Source organism: Populus nigra, chromosome 10 (genome assembly GCF_951802175.1).
Source record: "Populus nigra chromosome 10, ddPopNigr1.1, whole genome shotgun sequence".
Taxonomy (NCBI): Eukaryota; Viridiplantae; Streptophyta; class Magnoliopsida; order Malpighiales; family Salicaceae; genus Populus; species Populus nigra.
The window spans coordinates 16,123,388-16,137,144 of record NC_084861.1 but is presented as its reverse complement, the minus strand read 5'-3'; the positions used below and the strand labels follow the sequence as shown (position 1 = coordinate 16,137,144).

Sequence of the window (13,757 nt, the reverse complement as noted above, 5' to 3'; positions counted from 1 at the left end):
ACGCACGATCCGAGTTGGAAGCTGCAGTAGTTTTGAATTTGCAGGGAAAGAAAATGAATTTATGCCCATCCACTCTGTAGCTTTGCAAAATTTACACACAAATTCTTGCCACAAAATGAAATCGTGCAAGATCCGAAATTCTATATTTCCATTCAACATAATCAGGATAATTCCCTTGATTTAGCAATTCCTACAACGTGAATTTTCACAAATAGATTCCAGACAATTATATGAACTCTCCAATTTGCTATCCTACGACAAACTAAGTGGGTCACTACAAATCATCATCTCCATCAAGACCTTTTGTGAGATCACTGCTTCTGTCATCAGTACTCTCATTGGAGTTGGAATCATCGGTATTTTGTACTTCATGATTCACTTCCTCATTGGTGACTGTTACATCCATCCAGCTTAAGTCTTCTTCCAAATCCTCCACCCAGTCTCCCATATTGGCATCCATAGCTTCTAAGCATGTAGGATCAATGTTGTTTCTCATGCACCTGGATTTAGTTGCCTCAGCTCGCCTTCTTGGATGTAAAACAGAAAAATTAGCAATTGCAACATTTTACATTCAAGGAGAGTTTAATCAAGAGAAGAGGATCACAAGGGTGTAAAATATCATTTAATATTATATCAGGACGACAACAAAAGGTCTTATAAAAGCTATTCAACTCTGATGAAATGCAAAGAAAAGTTATTTAATCAATTACTTTCTCTCCAACGTGAATAAAGCATTGGCAGACCTTATGAAATTGTGCAGGAACTAAGGATTGATCAGTGGTAGTGAAATTGGTATCATGACTTCATTAAGGATAACAATCAATCCATGAAGCTTAATCCAAGGAATGCTTGGTAAACACAAAAAATTGAACACGGAATCAAGTCATTGAGATTTCTTTCATTTTTCAGACCCAGAGGATGGAAGAAAATGTGTACGACAGAGCTTCCAGTCTATCGTCCAACAAAACAGCAGCAATGAAACTGATGAGGAGAAGGAAAATTACCTCTCTTTTAGGAACAAGTTATGGTGAACAAATGTAAGGTCACTTAATCTTTGCTGCTCCAATCGATTTCTCTTCTTATACTGGATACATTCAAACATGCTCCAGCTCCTCTCAGATGTGGTGATGCTACAGGTCTGACTTAATATCCTGACTGCTAAGCGCTGCAGATCAGGGTAATCTGCTGCATAGAGTGACCACCATGTAGCTGCATAAATAGACAGATTTATTTAGTAATAAATTATAAAAGAACTTGGTTATACAAACTTTGTTATGGACATTAACCTGGCACTAGTGATTCTCGTCCATGTAATGCCACAGGTCGACCAAAATCCCCTACGGCTTCCTCATAGAATTTTATATGGCTAGTGATTGTAACTTGAGCAGATAAACTAGGCTCTATGGTCTCAATGCAATCAAGTAAACCTTTTTGAATGACTTTGTTGAAGGAGAAATTGGCATTATAGAATACAGCTGGGTTGAGATGGTATGCAGCTGCATGAAGAGGGCTATGGAATTCCTCTTGCCAGACATGATCAATAATCTTCAAGTATGGTGCATAATCAGATTCCATATTGTCAAATGCTGCAATAATACTTTTCTTTGCCTTTTCCATCGCATCATATACATATCCCATGGATGGTCTATCTTCACAGTCCATGAGGTGTAAAACGGAAAGCAGGGGCTTTGCAACATTCAAAGCATGGTCACACATGGACCAGAAAAGTTGATCCACCAAAATTTCGGCCACCTCAATTCCTGCTCTTTGCTTAGTAAAAGATGACTGCATCCATGAGTTGCTTGTAAACATCTGCTCAAGATGGCCTTTCAAGGTTACAATTGTTTGCAGTGTCAAGAAGATGGAAGCGAACCTTGTCCTTGAAAGTTGGATAATATCTCTTCCACCTGTTTTCTTCCTCATCAGATTAAGGACCCGAGCATTGTTATAAATGAACCGAGTTACTCTTTTAGCCTTTGCTAATACCTCCTTTACTTCATCCTTCTTTGAAATTTCCTCGAGCATCAGGTCAATGCACTGCACTCCACAGGTGCTGCAGAAAAAGGTCTTATATTTATCTGCTAAGAGTTTTCCAGCAGCTTTATAACTGGGAGAAGTATCTGTCACAAAATTGACAATAATCTTGGGACCAACTTCTTGAACAACACTGTCAAATAGATTACAGAGTCCCTCTGCTGATTTTGTAATGTCTGTCGCATCCACAGATTTCAAAAACATGGTACCCTTGGGACAATAAACAAAAAAATTTATGACTGTGCGATTAATTCTATCCATCCACCTATCAACTAAAACCGAACATCCAGTCACTTCCCAGGACTTTCTCAATTCTGTGCAATATTCTCCTGCATCCTGGACACTTCTATTCAGCAATCTTCCCCTCAAAGCATTGTAAGAAGGCATCTTATAGCCAGGGCCTACAGCAGCAATACTATCAGCCATCTGTTGAAAAGTACAAGAATTTGCTGCACTTAATGGTACTCCAGCTTCGTACATAAATCTTGCAACAGCGATATCAGCCTGGTCGATGCTCTCTTGGGAAGCAAGATTCTGGAGTAAAGGTCGAGCAACAACAGGCACAGCCATTGGCAGATATTGCTTCCTGCGTCTCTTGGTTCGCTTAGATGTCCCTTCCAAGACCTCTTTACCCCTTCTCCTGATAGCCATCTTTTGCAGTGGCCCCGCATCATCATTGTCCTCGTCATCTCCTTCCTTATCCCGAAAGTACGACAAAAACGAATTCTTTGCGCTATTTGCTTCTTTCTGCTTTCTTAGCTTCTCCAAAACTTTAAAACCCAAATGCTGCTGTATCTGAACTTTAACTTCCTCGGGTACTTCTTCACACGGAGTTACATTCCCTCTTTCTCCAGCCAAATGTTGCTTCAGTCTAGAAATTCCGCCGCCAAGAAAAATCTTATGACAGTATTTGCACTTGATTTTTTGCCTACCCCCATTAACCATAGTCCCATGAGCCCATCCAGGATCAGTAGCTCTAGGAGGTGCCAAATTCTGGAGTTCATAAACATATCAAAAGTGCAAAACTCAAATACTCAAAAACTACAGTTACTTGAGGTTTAAGCTAGAAAGAAAAATCATCAAACACATCAAATCCTTACATGGTTATTATCCTTAAATTGCATCCTGGAAAACTGTTGGAAAAAACTCTCAACTTCTAACACAGTACTGACTTCAAAAAATAAAACATCAGTAACCCAACAATTAAGTAAAAACAAGAATCAAACAGTCATAAAAAACGAAACTTTTTCACTTACATTTTTAACAACATCAATATCTACCATAATTATGATCAATCACTACTAAACTAATCATGATTAGCAATTTCAAGACCAAAAAAACACAACCCATTTCAGCTTTCAAGCTAAACTTCATCAACTCACTTGATTAAGCTTCTAAAACTGATAGATTCAATCTTTCAAGTCTGATCATGAAAACAAAAGGAGTGCTTACTTTGTTAACGAACTGTCCAAAACCGAAATCTCGGGTTTATTGGGCCGAAAAATTGCGATGAGACTCGGCGGTTTCGGGTGTCGGATCCGGAACGCGAGAGTACAAAGCTTTTGGTGTATCGGAAATGTATCGGCGGAATGTGATAGGGGAAAGGAAAAAAAGTTCACTCCTTTTTTAGAGAAATACAAGGTAAAAAGGAGGAATTCTCGCTTTCATTAAAGTGGTGCCGTTTCGTAACTTTCGTTCAGCTTTTTTTTTTTAATATATATATATATAATTTTGGTAATGATTAGTTAAAATTAAGAGTTTTAAGAAAAAAACAAAAGGAGAATTTATAAACAAATTAGTGCATAGATGATCATTTTTTTCCTCTTAATAAAAAGGGGGAAAAATATTAAACATGAGAAGATAAATTGTATGATTCTCTTCATAAAAGCAAATTCCTTGATTAGTAAAAAAGAATAAAAAAAAATCTTTTTAACTAATAATTTCGAAATCTCATCCCCTTTTTTATCATGAAATCCCATCCCTCTCAATTAGCAATAATATCTTTAAACTACATATGCATTGATATATATATATATATATATATATAAAAGTTCATCTAAACTAATATTTGAGTAAGCCTGAACTTAGATAAATGTTTCTTTTATTTTCTCCAATGAAAAAAATAAAGAAAAAAAACCTCCAAAATTTTGATAGTCTTTCTATAAAAAATCTCTAAATACCTTATTATTTTTTCATTTTAAAAGTATTTTTAAAAAAAATAAATTTTTTTATTTATTTTAAATTAATATTTTTTATATTTTTAAATTATTTTAATATATCAATATCAAAAATAATTTTTAAAAAATAAAAAAATTATTTTAATATATTTTCAAATAAAATTTTAAAAAAATAATAAATATCACACTTCCTAATACTTCTATATACTTCCAGATGTAGACTCAGGCACGAGCCAACATTTCTTGCAAGTACAAGCGGTGAAGTGGACAAGACATGGACAGTATGAAATGAAATTGAATTGTTTGACTCATCGTATGTTCAAGGAGCTTCTCACGCAGGAATTGATATTGCCGGTGGAGACTCCAACGGAGCCTCAGTGGAAGACAAAGGTCTTGTTTGAAAGTGTGGATCAGTGGCACAAGAAGAAGCTCTTGCTATTCGCGAGTCCCTAGCCTTGGCTTCGATTTTCCATCCCCAAGTGACTACAATTGAATCCGCTGCTGCTGCTGCTGTGTCAGTCCAAGGATTCTACCCCTGTGCATTGAACGGGAGATAGAAGCAGCAACTGCATATCATGCATCATGGTAGTGTTGTTATAGCTGTAGCTAGGAAAGCAAATCATGCTGCAGATTGGATAGCCAAGGCAGATAGGTCCACTATTCTTCCTTCTAATTGGGTTCATAACCAACCCGATAGCCTTAACAATTTTCTTGTATCTGCTAGCAAAGGATTAAAGGAATACGGAGTCTTGTGGAATCAACACACTGAGTGCTTAGAAAAGATGAATATAATGTCCAAGAAAATAACAAAATTTAGATAAAGATATAATTTCAAAATGAATAATGCTGTATCCAACTATCCATAGCAGATTTCCGATTGAAACCACAGATGCTTTTATTTTCGAGTTATGCCGAGATCATTAGGATTTTTATTGGAGCGAACTCGCTGTTGTTTGGTAGCTAGAGCAGCGAGCATAATTCCTTCTATTCTTTGCCATACTTCTTTCTTAATCGTTCTCTGACAAAATCATTACGAGCTTTGATACGAGCTCGTTGAGGAGCAATGTTGACATAGCATTTATGCAAGCCAAGAGCAAAAAGAGCAGCTCCAGAAGCAAATAATCCTATAGTCATGGCCAGTTTCTTGGGTGTTGAAGGAAAGCACAATCCCATTTGGTTACCTTAACTAGAAGCACAGACCAATGATCCAAGATTCCTACACAAAACCAACTGAAATGCTTAAACCCCACAAGGAATTGAAGACAAAAATGCGAGAAAGAAACGAAAGAAAGCATCAAATTCATCAGTGGCCGGCAGCCGGCAATTCATCATACACATGATAGGCATTCTTGGCATATGATAGAACTCAGAAATCATTGTAGAAGAAGAAAATACAGAAAGAAAGAAAGATACCAGGAAACTTAAGCGAGATTCCGAAGCTTTTGGTGTATCGGAAATGTTTCGGCGGGATGTGAACCGGTGTGAGAGGAAAAGGGAACAAAGTTTTCTTGAGGAAAACAAGATAGAGAGAGGAAAGCTCGCTTTCGTTGAAGTTATGCCGTTTCGTGGCTTTCGTTTTTCTTTGTCCAGTCTCCGACTCTCCAACTATATAAAAAAATATATCGCTTTTATCATTACATAGTATTTTGTACGAATCTTATTTTCAAACTCTCAGTGACTTAAAAAAATTATTTTTTTTTATCAAATTCCAAGTTTTTTTATTTATATTTTCATTCAAATTGTACTTTTATTTTGTACAAAATGATGTCATTTTATATAAAATCTAATAGTTTTTGTTAAATAATTATAACCGAGTTTAAGGGTAAAATTAATATAAAAAATAATTTGGTTGTAAGAAATGATACTACACCGAGTATATTTTACGTTTGTCCCTTTTCTTGATGCCTTTTTATCTTCAAAGTTTGGTAATTTTTTTTTAATCAATTAAAGTAGGAGTTCACAGAGGATACATATACAAATTTTGCATCTACGAGAAGTTTTTTTCTCTTGGATTTTTCTTACCTATACCAACTTCTTTCTTGTTAGATAGAAGATGTAATGATTTTTGAGTTGCATAAAGAACAAGAAGGTAATAACCTTAAATTCTATCTTCACATCTGTAATGATTATAAAGATTAATAATAAAAAATTAAAAGGAGCCTTGTCAAATAAATCCATTTTTCTGGCCGAGAATTGTGATCCTCAAGTCAAGTTTGACATCAAGAGGGATAAACCATTGCTGGTTTTGAAAAACAGATGAAAAACTACATTATTGGTTGAAAAACAAGTTCACGGTCTAGCTTAGAATAAGAAAAGATTTAATTGGCTATTGTTTGGATTCATAAAGTGGTCCGGCCTCATTCATTTTGGGAGTGTTGAAAGAAAAATATCCCGAATTAGGTAGATTTATGATGGATCCGTTCCATAGGCAGATAACAGAAATTGAAAAAATGGTTTTTCTCCCTTTTCACTCTTCAGAAATCTTCCTATGTAGGCAGCAGAGTTGCTGAATCCTGATGGTGATCTTCCAAGACCGTGTTGAAATCAGTATTGTGACAGTGATTTGTGTGGCAATGTGCACTGTTGGGGGCCTGCACAGAGCATATGTAACCAGGCAGAGATTAAGAACCCTAAAGATAGTTCTGCTGGTAGTTGCAACTACATTTACGAGGGGAGCCAAAACTAATAAAAGAAATGACACCAGCTCCAAAAGATGGGAAACAATAATATATATGCAATGCTCATTCAATATAATATTATACGACTGTTCACAATTACTCGCATTTACAAATCAAGTTTCCAGCCCATTGTTACAAGGAAACCATGTATTATCTTATCTAGACGTTAGGAATAAGATTAACAATGCCTAACTACAGCTAATCCAAACTTGGTCATATGGAATAGCAATACCCCGTACCTAACTACAGCTAAGGCCACACGTTGTATGTCACTGGAGCATGCACATCATACACGAATGGTTACCAGACCACAAAGAGCACAATTCCACTCCTGCTAGCTTTCCCGGTGTAGCTGGAAGCCTGGATCTATTTTGGGCTCAGCTCACCCAAAGGAATTCTAACAGGTTATACAATTCTTGATTACAGAATTGGTAAAATGAAGCTGCTGCCGGAAAACCTGCAGGAATCACAGATGTTCATGTCAGCCCACATTATTTCGTTGTGCCACATTGAAAAGACACCAGCAAAAACACTTCAAAGAGTGGATCGATCATATCACATTCTAATATGAAGGTGTTTCTAGCCCAACCGCAAGAACAGTCTCCTCAATTTCAGTCATTATATACATGAACCTCAGAAAGTAAAATTCTGACTCGGACATCTTATACTAGCAACTGCCATATTAAAACTTCAATTACTACAAGAACCCATGTTCTCTGAATATCTTCTTCGAGTGAGAATGTGTTATATAATAACCAATGCCTAATGTGAGGTAACACTGCAGAACTAGTGTTGGTGGCCTGAAAATGCCAGCATATCATCTACATTCAGCTTAGCATAATGGTAATTTATAATCTAAGAGTGGAAATTATCAGTATTTCATATCTTATAGTTGGCACATAAGGGATTTAAGCCAATGGCGACCTGTTTCCAACAACCATGCCAACACTGGTCAAACCAAAATCAACTAACCAGATTAATGTTTTATAGCCACGTCAAAGCAATGAAAATTAGTCCATTTTGCCATTCATGGGACAAGCAAATTGAACTCTGCTAAGACATGGGAGTTGGACTAAAGATCTTGCTAATTATTCAATCAGTAGCAAAATTTTAAAATCCAAATGAATACACTTACAGTTCTTACAGTTGCTCACGGATGTATGCCATTGATCTCAACATGGAACCAAGTGTATCTCTAGAAACCTGAAATTTTAACTCTGTTTCTCCAGTTGTTGTCTTGATATCTTGGAGCTGGAGACAATAAGCAAAAAAAAAAAAAAGAGTTGAAAAAAAACAAAACCAAGCCTTGCATAATTGTCTATGTTGGCTTTTCCTAGTGATTTATAGGACAAACAAAAGATTGAAACTTTCAAGTGACCAGATGATGCAATACTACTCATTTGAGATGATAAGTAAAATAAAAAATAAATACTAACATGATGTACCTACCTAACATAGGAGCAACAAAAAACTAAAAGCCCTGACATTCTCCAAGACATCTAATATTAAGCATGCCTTTGGTGAAACTCACCAGTCACAAGATCACAAGGCTGTGAAATGCAAGACATGGTTGACATTTCTGGGTTTAATTGGCAAGTATAAAGATAAAAGGAGGTTATGGGACATGGTAAGGTTTTGTGGATTTATAAGAACCGAGTTTCCAGAATCACTATCCCAGCTCTTTAGTGGGATCTGTGATTGGATCTCAAGCCCGTGTCAACGATGTGCTGCATATAGCATAACAAAGAGATTTTCTATACTTGCTTCAAGAGGATGGTGCTAATAGTGGAGGGAAGCAGCTTGTGAGCTCACGTATAATGGCCATCTTTGAGATTTTTTTTTACATCAATTTTTTATTCAGAAAAACATGGAGCTGGTTTCATTCAAAAGAAATGCCTATGTCATACGAATCTATGCAGACCATAATATTAAACCTTATTAGAGAGAACTAAAAATACACTAATGAAAGTGATTAAATCCAATCTGACACAAAGTATTTAGCCTTACTGTTTTAGCAAGTTTTCACATACAAGAATAGTAAAATCTGGTTTTGTACCTTCAGATTGATGACAGCAACTCGATTAGCTGGAGTTGAGAGCTGCTGGCTAATGTAGGCCATGGATCTCAACATAGGCTCCAGCGTGACCTTGGTTAACCTAAACTGTACCTCTGTCTCCCCTGATGGATTTTTACCATAATCTTGCAGCTAGAGCAAGGACAAGGGAAATAATTGATAATTTATAGCATGCACAAATGAAACTGAAAATGCTAGAATAATAAAATAAATGTATCACAATATGCTCATTAGCTAGCATCCATGCTTAATTAATTTGCGAGCATATGAGGGACCAAAATGAACTAGTTAACAGTTAAAATCTCATTGGACATAGCAACAGCTGTGAAATAGTATGCAAGCTCTGTGCAGAGGAAGCTGGTGCTTTCAAATAACACAATTGGCATAAATTTCTAGCAAATAACGTGTAACTAGCTAATGAAAATTTCTGAAAAATAAGGTAAGACTAAGTTTACAAAAGTCAATGGCTCAGTAAAAGAAAAGACTACCTACCTTCAAGTTGATGACAGCTACTTTACCAGCTGGTGTCAAAGTCTTATTTTCAATGACCCAAGTCATGGACTTAAAATAAGTGAGAACCACCTGCATTATTTCAATGATAAAATCACAAACTATGTTCAGATGCTTGTAAGGAAAAATTTCTATGACCTCAAATAGTATAATTTTATGACAATGATTAGACATTAAAAACATAGGTTCTGCTGCATACCGAGTTATCAGTTGGACCACCATCACGGTGAATAGATACAGGGGCCATGCTGGGCTGATTCAAATCTGCACAAGGTACTCCCCCATCATTAAGATTAAACCGAGGTGGCATAGCATCCTGCCAAGGCCACAATGACGGGATCATTTCATGAGGAGCAGTAGGGGTTTTCTTGTTATTTTCTTCTTGACTATTTCCACTAAAATGTGATCTATAAGGTGTGACTTTTGCAACACTTTTCTTCACAGAAGCAATCTTTGTTCCACCCTCTTTTAAATTGCTGATTGCTGCATTATAAGTCTCAATGGCAATTGCTCCTTCCTCTGCATATTTAATAGCTTCAAGGCACAAATTGTTAAAGCGAGAGGTCAGAGTATCAAGACCTTGTGAATCCGCACTCTGTTCCTCTGATCCAATCCAAGATTTTGCATTCCTAGTCCATCGCTTCAATATGTAGTGAGATGGGAGGGTAAGAATGTTTGTTACAGTGAAGACAGTTAGTATATGTCTACAGAGAATGCCACAATATTCAAACATCTGGCAGCTACAACTCGCTTGCATCTCAGATATATTCAACATCACTATGTATGCCTTGTCATCATGCTCATATTTTGCAACCCTGTATTTAGTGGCCATCCCGTCTCGTTCAATCTTATTTGCTGTATACACAAAAGTTTCAACTAGTTCTTCCTGAAACTTTGTGAACACTTTCTTGGTATAAAGGTTTGCAGCTTGTTGTTCCATTGGCGATGGTGTCTTAAGTACAGGAGTGGTGCAAATTGTATCATAGTCTGCTTCTATTTCCTTTTCCAGAGAATGTTCAAGCACGAGTTCATATTGTTTAAAGAACAAAGGTATTGTGGTCTGTTGATTCACATACCCATCAAAGAGGGAGCTGATACCATGATTTGAAGAAAGGGCAGCAAAGAAAGTGTTACGAAAATAAACCGGTGCCCACTGTTGGCGAGCATTGTACACAGCTTGAAGCCACTCAATCCTTTGGAGGTCGTATTTTTCAAGGAGAGAGGCCCATGATGATTCAAAATCCTCAATTGTCTCAGAAAAGTTAATGCAGCTATAAAGCTCTCCATAGAAGGAAGGATGAGCGAGATATATATGAGCCAGCCTATCTTGGCCTTCTCTCAAGATGTGCCACTTGCAAATACAGTGACGAGTTTCTGGAAATACCTGCGCAACAGCCATGTGTATGGCTCTATCTTGGTCTGTGGTGAAAGAAACAGGAGGCTGGCCATTCATTGCAGATAACCATGTCCTAAATAACCAAGTAAAGGAAGACTCGGACTCATCTAGAAGCAATGCACAACCAAACAATACCATCTGACCATGATGATTCATGCCTGTAAAAGGAGCAAAAGGCACTTGATATTGATTTGGTCTATACATCGTGTCAAAAACAACTGCATCGCCAAAGTGACTATAAGCAATCCTTGATCTTGCATCAGCCCAGAAGACATTAGTCATGCGGTTCTCATCATCAAGTTGTATTGCATAATAGAAGCCAGGGTTCTCAGCTTGCATCTTCTTGAAATAGTTCAGGAGACTCTGAGCATCTCTTCCAAGGGATTTCCTCCCGCCAGGAGCCCTGAAATAGGTTGCAGGCAGAGGCGCAACATTTCTGACTAGATTATTAGGTTCTACAGGGAAGGCATTCCTAACATGGTTTGGTTCATGAGGCACGTGGCTTCCGTCTGTTGAAACATAAACATCATTAGTGGCATCCAGCGTTTCAGCCATGTTTTTTGTAGCACCAGCAAAATGCCTGCGTGGTCGAAGGACCTTACCAGGAGTCCCCAGAGAGTGGTTATGTTCCTCAACAAACTTTGTCACAGCCCAATTGTCTGAATGTGAATCTTTCCGCACTATCCTAAGCACGGCATTGCAGCTCTCAATATTCTTCCTTTTGAAAACCTCCTTGGAACAAGCAAACTCCCAAGTCACGATTGGCCCATCAGGCCTACTACGTGTAAACTGACCAACATGGGTGCTAAATCCCAGACGCTTAGCATAGGTATCATAAAATGTCTTTGCAGCATCTTCTGATTCAAATTCCATGCCGACCTGCGGTAAAGCAATTCCATCATCATCCTGATTTCTAACTGCTGCTTCCGTATAATTCCCGGTTGTATTCTGTTTCTCAGTCTCATTCGGGTCAGCAATCACTGCCAAGTGATTATTCCCTTCCCTGACTTCCACGTCTACCACCTCACCATCCATAGGTGTAGCGTGAATAAAGATTTTGTTCTCTCTGCGTGACTAGAACCAATTCTTCATGTTTATTCCAACTTGATCGGCAGTACAAACAGCCTGAATAATCTCTCTTATCAGAATTAAACAAAAGTAACCAGTTCAAAACACTAATCCATGAAGATTACTGAACATGTCTAATTGTAAGCAAGAATTGTAACAAAAACAAAAGGTGGCTATTGCATGGTAGAAAAAAAACATATAACAAGAAAACTAAAGATTTTGCCTTTATTCACACTTTAAGCAAAAGTCACTTGAAAAAATAAAGCATATAGCAGCTTTCTTGTTTCTCTTTCATTCTTTCACTGCCATTGTCACCACCATGTAACCAGGCACTGCCTAATTACTATCCCAGCACAACATAGTTTTATCAAGAATAAGAGCAAAAATTAACAAACCCATCAAAAAAACAACGAAAACAATAGAATTATAAGAGCAAAACCACCCCAAGCAAATGTGCAGAGTGTATTATGTTTTACATATCAAAATTCAAGTAAACAAAAACCCAGCAACCACAATAAATTCAGTTCTCATTTTAAAAAAAAAAAACCACAAAATCATTGACAAAAATCAATAAAGTTTCAAACTTTATCGAAATGAAAGCCATAAACTTCAACATAAAAAATGGGGTCTTCATAAATAAAATGAAACTGACCTTTAAAAGGGTGGTAGAGTGAATTAAGCTAATAAAACCTCTTTTTAACAAACACCCACTTCCCAAATCTTCTTTATCTCTCTCTTTTGTTAGGGTTTTTGCATAAAAATTTTGTCTTTTGTGTTTTTCTGTTTTGAAGAGTTCTGGTTTCTGATTTCTTGGAGCATTAGTAACCCTTGAATTCTTGTTGTTATTAATTTTTACTTCAAGCCTTATTGGTTTATCAGTTTCACATTTTCACCCTTTCCTATTTTAATATTTACAAAATTATACTCTGACAGTTACAAATATGGAAATTTTTATTTTTTCTTTCCTTTTTTAGAGGTGGTTAGAAATGTGGATTTTGGGTGTTTGTCAAGGGTACAAGCCAGGCCCATGGGATTTTCAGTTTTTCTTCTGTTTTTCAACGAGGATTTTCATTTATCTTGTTTATAAAAAATTATATATTAGAAAAATATTATTTAAAGATTTCTAGCCCAACTAAAATTATCTTTTTTAAAGATAAATTATAAATCTCATTTCCTTTGAAAACATAATATTTATCATGGTTTATAAAAACTTATCCCGCTTTTCAAGTATGTTTGTTTTTTATTCAAAAAATATTTTTAAAAGAATTTTAATTTTTTTAATTTTAAATTATTTTTTTATAATTTTGTATTATTTTAATGTACTAATATTAAAAATAAAAAAAATATTATTTTTATATATTAAAACAAAAAGTATTTTAAAAAATAATTGATAGCACAATTTCAAACACTACAAAAATAAAATAAAATTATAGTCTCTATTTTTTGTGTAGCTTTGTAGGTAAGCCAACCATGAATCAGTTTAGGAGTATAGTAAAGATCTTTTTTAAAATGATATTTATTTGAAAATATATTAAAATTATTTTTTTATTATTTTTTTAATATTAGTACATCAAAATAAAAGATAAAAAATATTAAAAAATTAATTTAAAATTTAAAAAAAAACAAGAATTTTAAAAAGAAAACAGCAATACCCGGCCAATTGAAAAATTAACCATGTAGTAGGTAGTCCAGTTATAAGATCTTGGGACCAAGAGGTTTATTTTCCCTGTGGTCTCAGGTTCGAATTCTATAGTTGCTAATATGATGGCCACTGGAGGCTTACATGGTCATTAACTTCAAGGCTCATGGAATTAATCGAG

At 36.0% G+C, this 13,757-nt stretch overlaps 2 protein-coding genes across 7 annotated transcripts; both read right to left on the bottom strand.

Annotated features, from left to right (window-relative positions):
• Positions 1–90: 90 nt before the first annotated feature.
• LOC133704070 (uncharacterized) lies at positions 91–3,732 on the bottom strand. Of its 4 annotated transcripts, none has more exons than XM_062128807.1 (5): positions 3,487–3,732; positions 3,135–3,205; positions 1,287–3,027; positions 1,005–1,209; positions 91–527 (listed from the first exon to the last, which is right to left on the bottom strand). In XM_062128807.1, exons 2-5 carry the CDS (start codon positions 3,156–3,158, stop codon positions 275–277), a joined length of 2,223 nt encoding a protein of 740 aa, XP_061984791.1. In that variant the 5' UTR covers positions 3,159–3,205; positions 3,487–3,732; the 3' UTR covers positions 91–274. The 4 variants fall into 4 exon arrangements, with proteins under 4 accessions (XP_061984791.1, XP_061984792.1, XP_061984793.1 ...); XM_062128808.1 differs by having other exon boundaries at positions 3,135–3,201; XM_062128809.1 differs by having other exon boundaries at positions 91–524; positions 3,487–3,729.
• Positions 3,733–6,925: 3,193 nt separating this feature from the next.
• LOC133705602 (protein FAR1-RELATED SEQUENCE 3-like) lies at positions 6,926–12,786 on the bottom strand. Of its 3 annotated transcripts, none has more exons than XM_062130892.1 (6): positions 12,590–12,786; positions 9,673–12,007; positions 9,456–9,545; positions 8,946–9,095; positions 8,034–8,140; positions 6,926–7,346 (listed from the first exon to the last, which is right to left on the bottom strand). In XM_062130892.1, the coding sequence occupies exons 2-6, from the start codon at positions 11,902–11,904 to the stop codon at positions 7,310–7,312; spliced, it is 2,616 nt and encodes an 871-aa protein (XP_061986876.1). In that variant the 5' UTR covers positions 11,905–12,007; positions 12,590–12,786; the 3' UTR covers positions 6,926–7,309. The 3 variants fall into 3 exon arrangements, with proteins under 3 accessions (XP_061986876.1, XP_061986875.1, XP_061986877.1); XM_062130891.1 differs by having other exon boundaries at positions 9,673–11,994; XM_062130893.1 differs by having other exon boundaries at positions 8,025–8,140; positions 9,673–11,994; positions 12,590–12,785.
• Between the last annotated feature and the right edge of the window lie 971 nt (positions 12,787–13,757).

Bases quoted from the DNA above. Each gene is read 5' to 3' on its own strand.
- LOC133704070 (XM_062128807.1), bottom strand. From the start codon at position 3,158: ATGCAATTTAAGGATAATAACCAT. The intron at 1,210-1,286 runs GTTAATGTCCAT...CTATTTATGCAG, and splicing joins ACGAGAATCACTAGTGCCAG to CTACATGGTGGTCACTCTAT. The intron at 528-1,004 runs GTAATTTTCCTT...TTTACATCCAAG, and splicing joins AACTTGTTCCTAAAAGAGAG to AAGGCGAGCTGAGGCAACTA.
- LOC133705602 (XM_062130892.1), bottom strand. From the start codon at position 11,904: ATGGATGGTGAGGTGGTAGACGTGGAAGTCAGGGAAGGGAATAATCAC. The intron at 9,546-9,672 runs GTATGCAGCAGA...GAAATAATGCAG, and splicing joins GTGGTCCAACTGATAACTCG to GTGGTTCTCACTTATTTTAA. The intron at 7,347-8,033 runs GTAAGAACTGTA...TGATTCCTGCAG, and splicing joins GCATACATCCGTGAGCAACT to GTTTTCCGGCAGCAGCTTCA.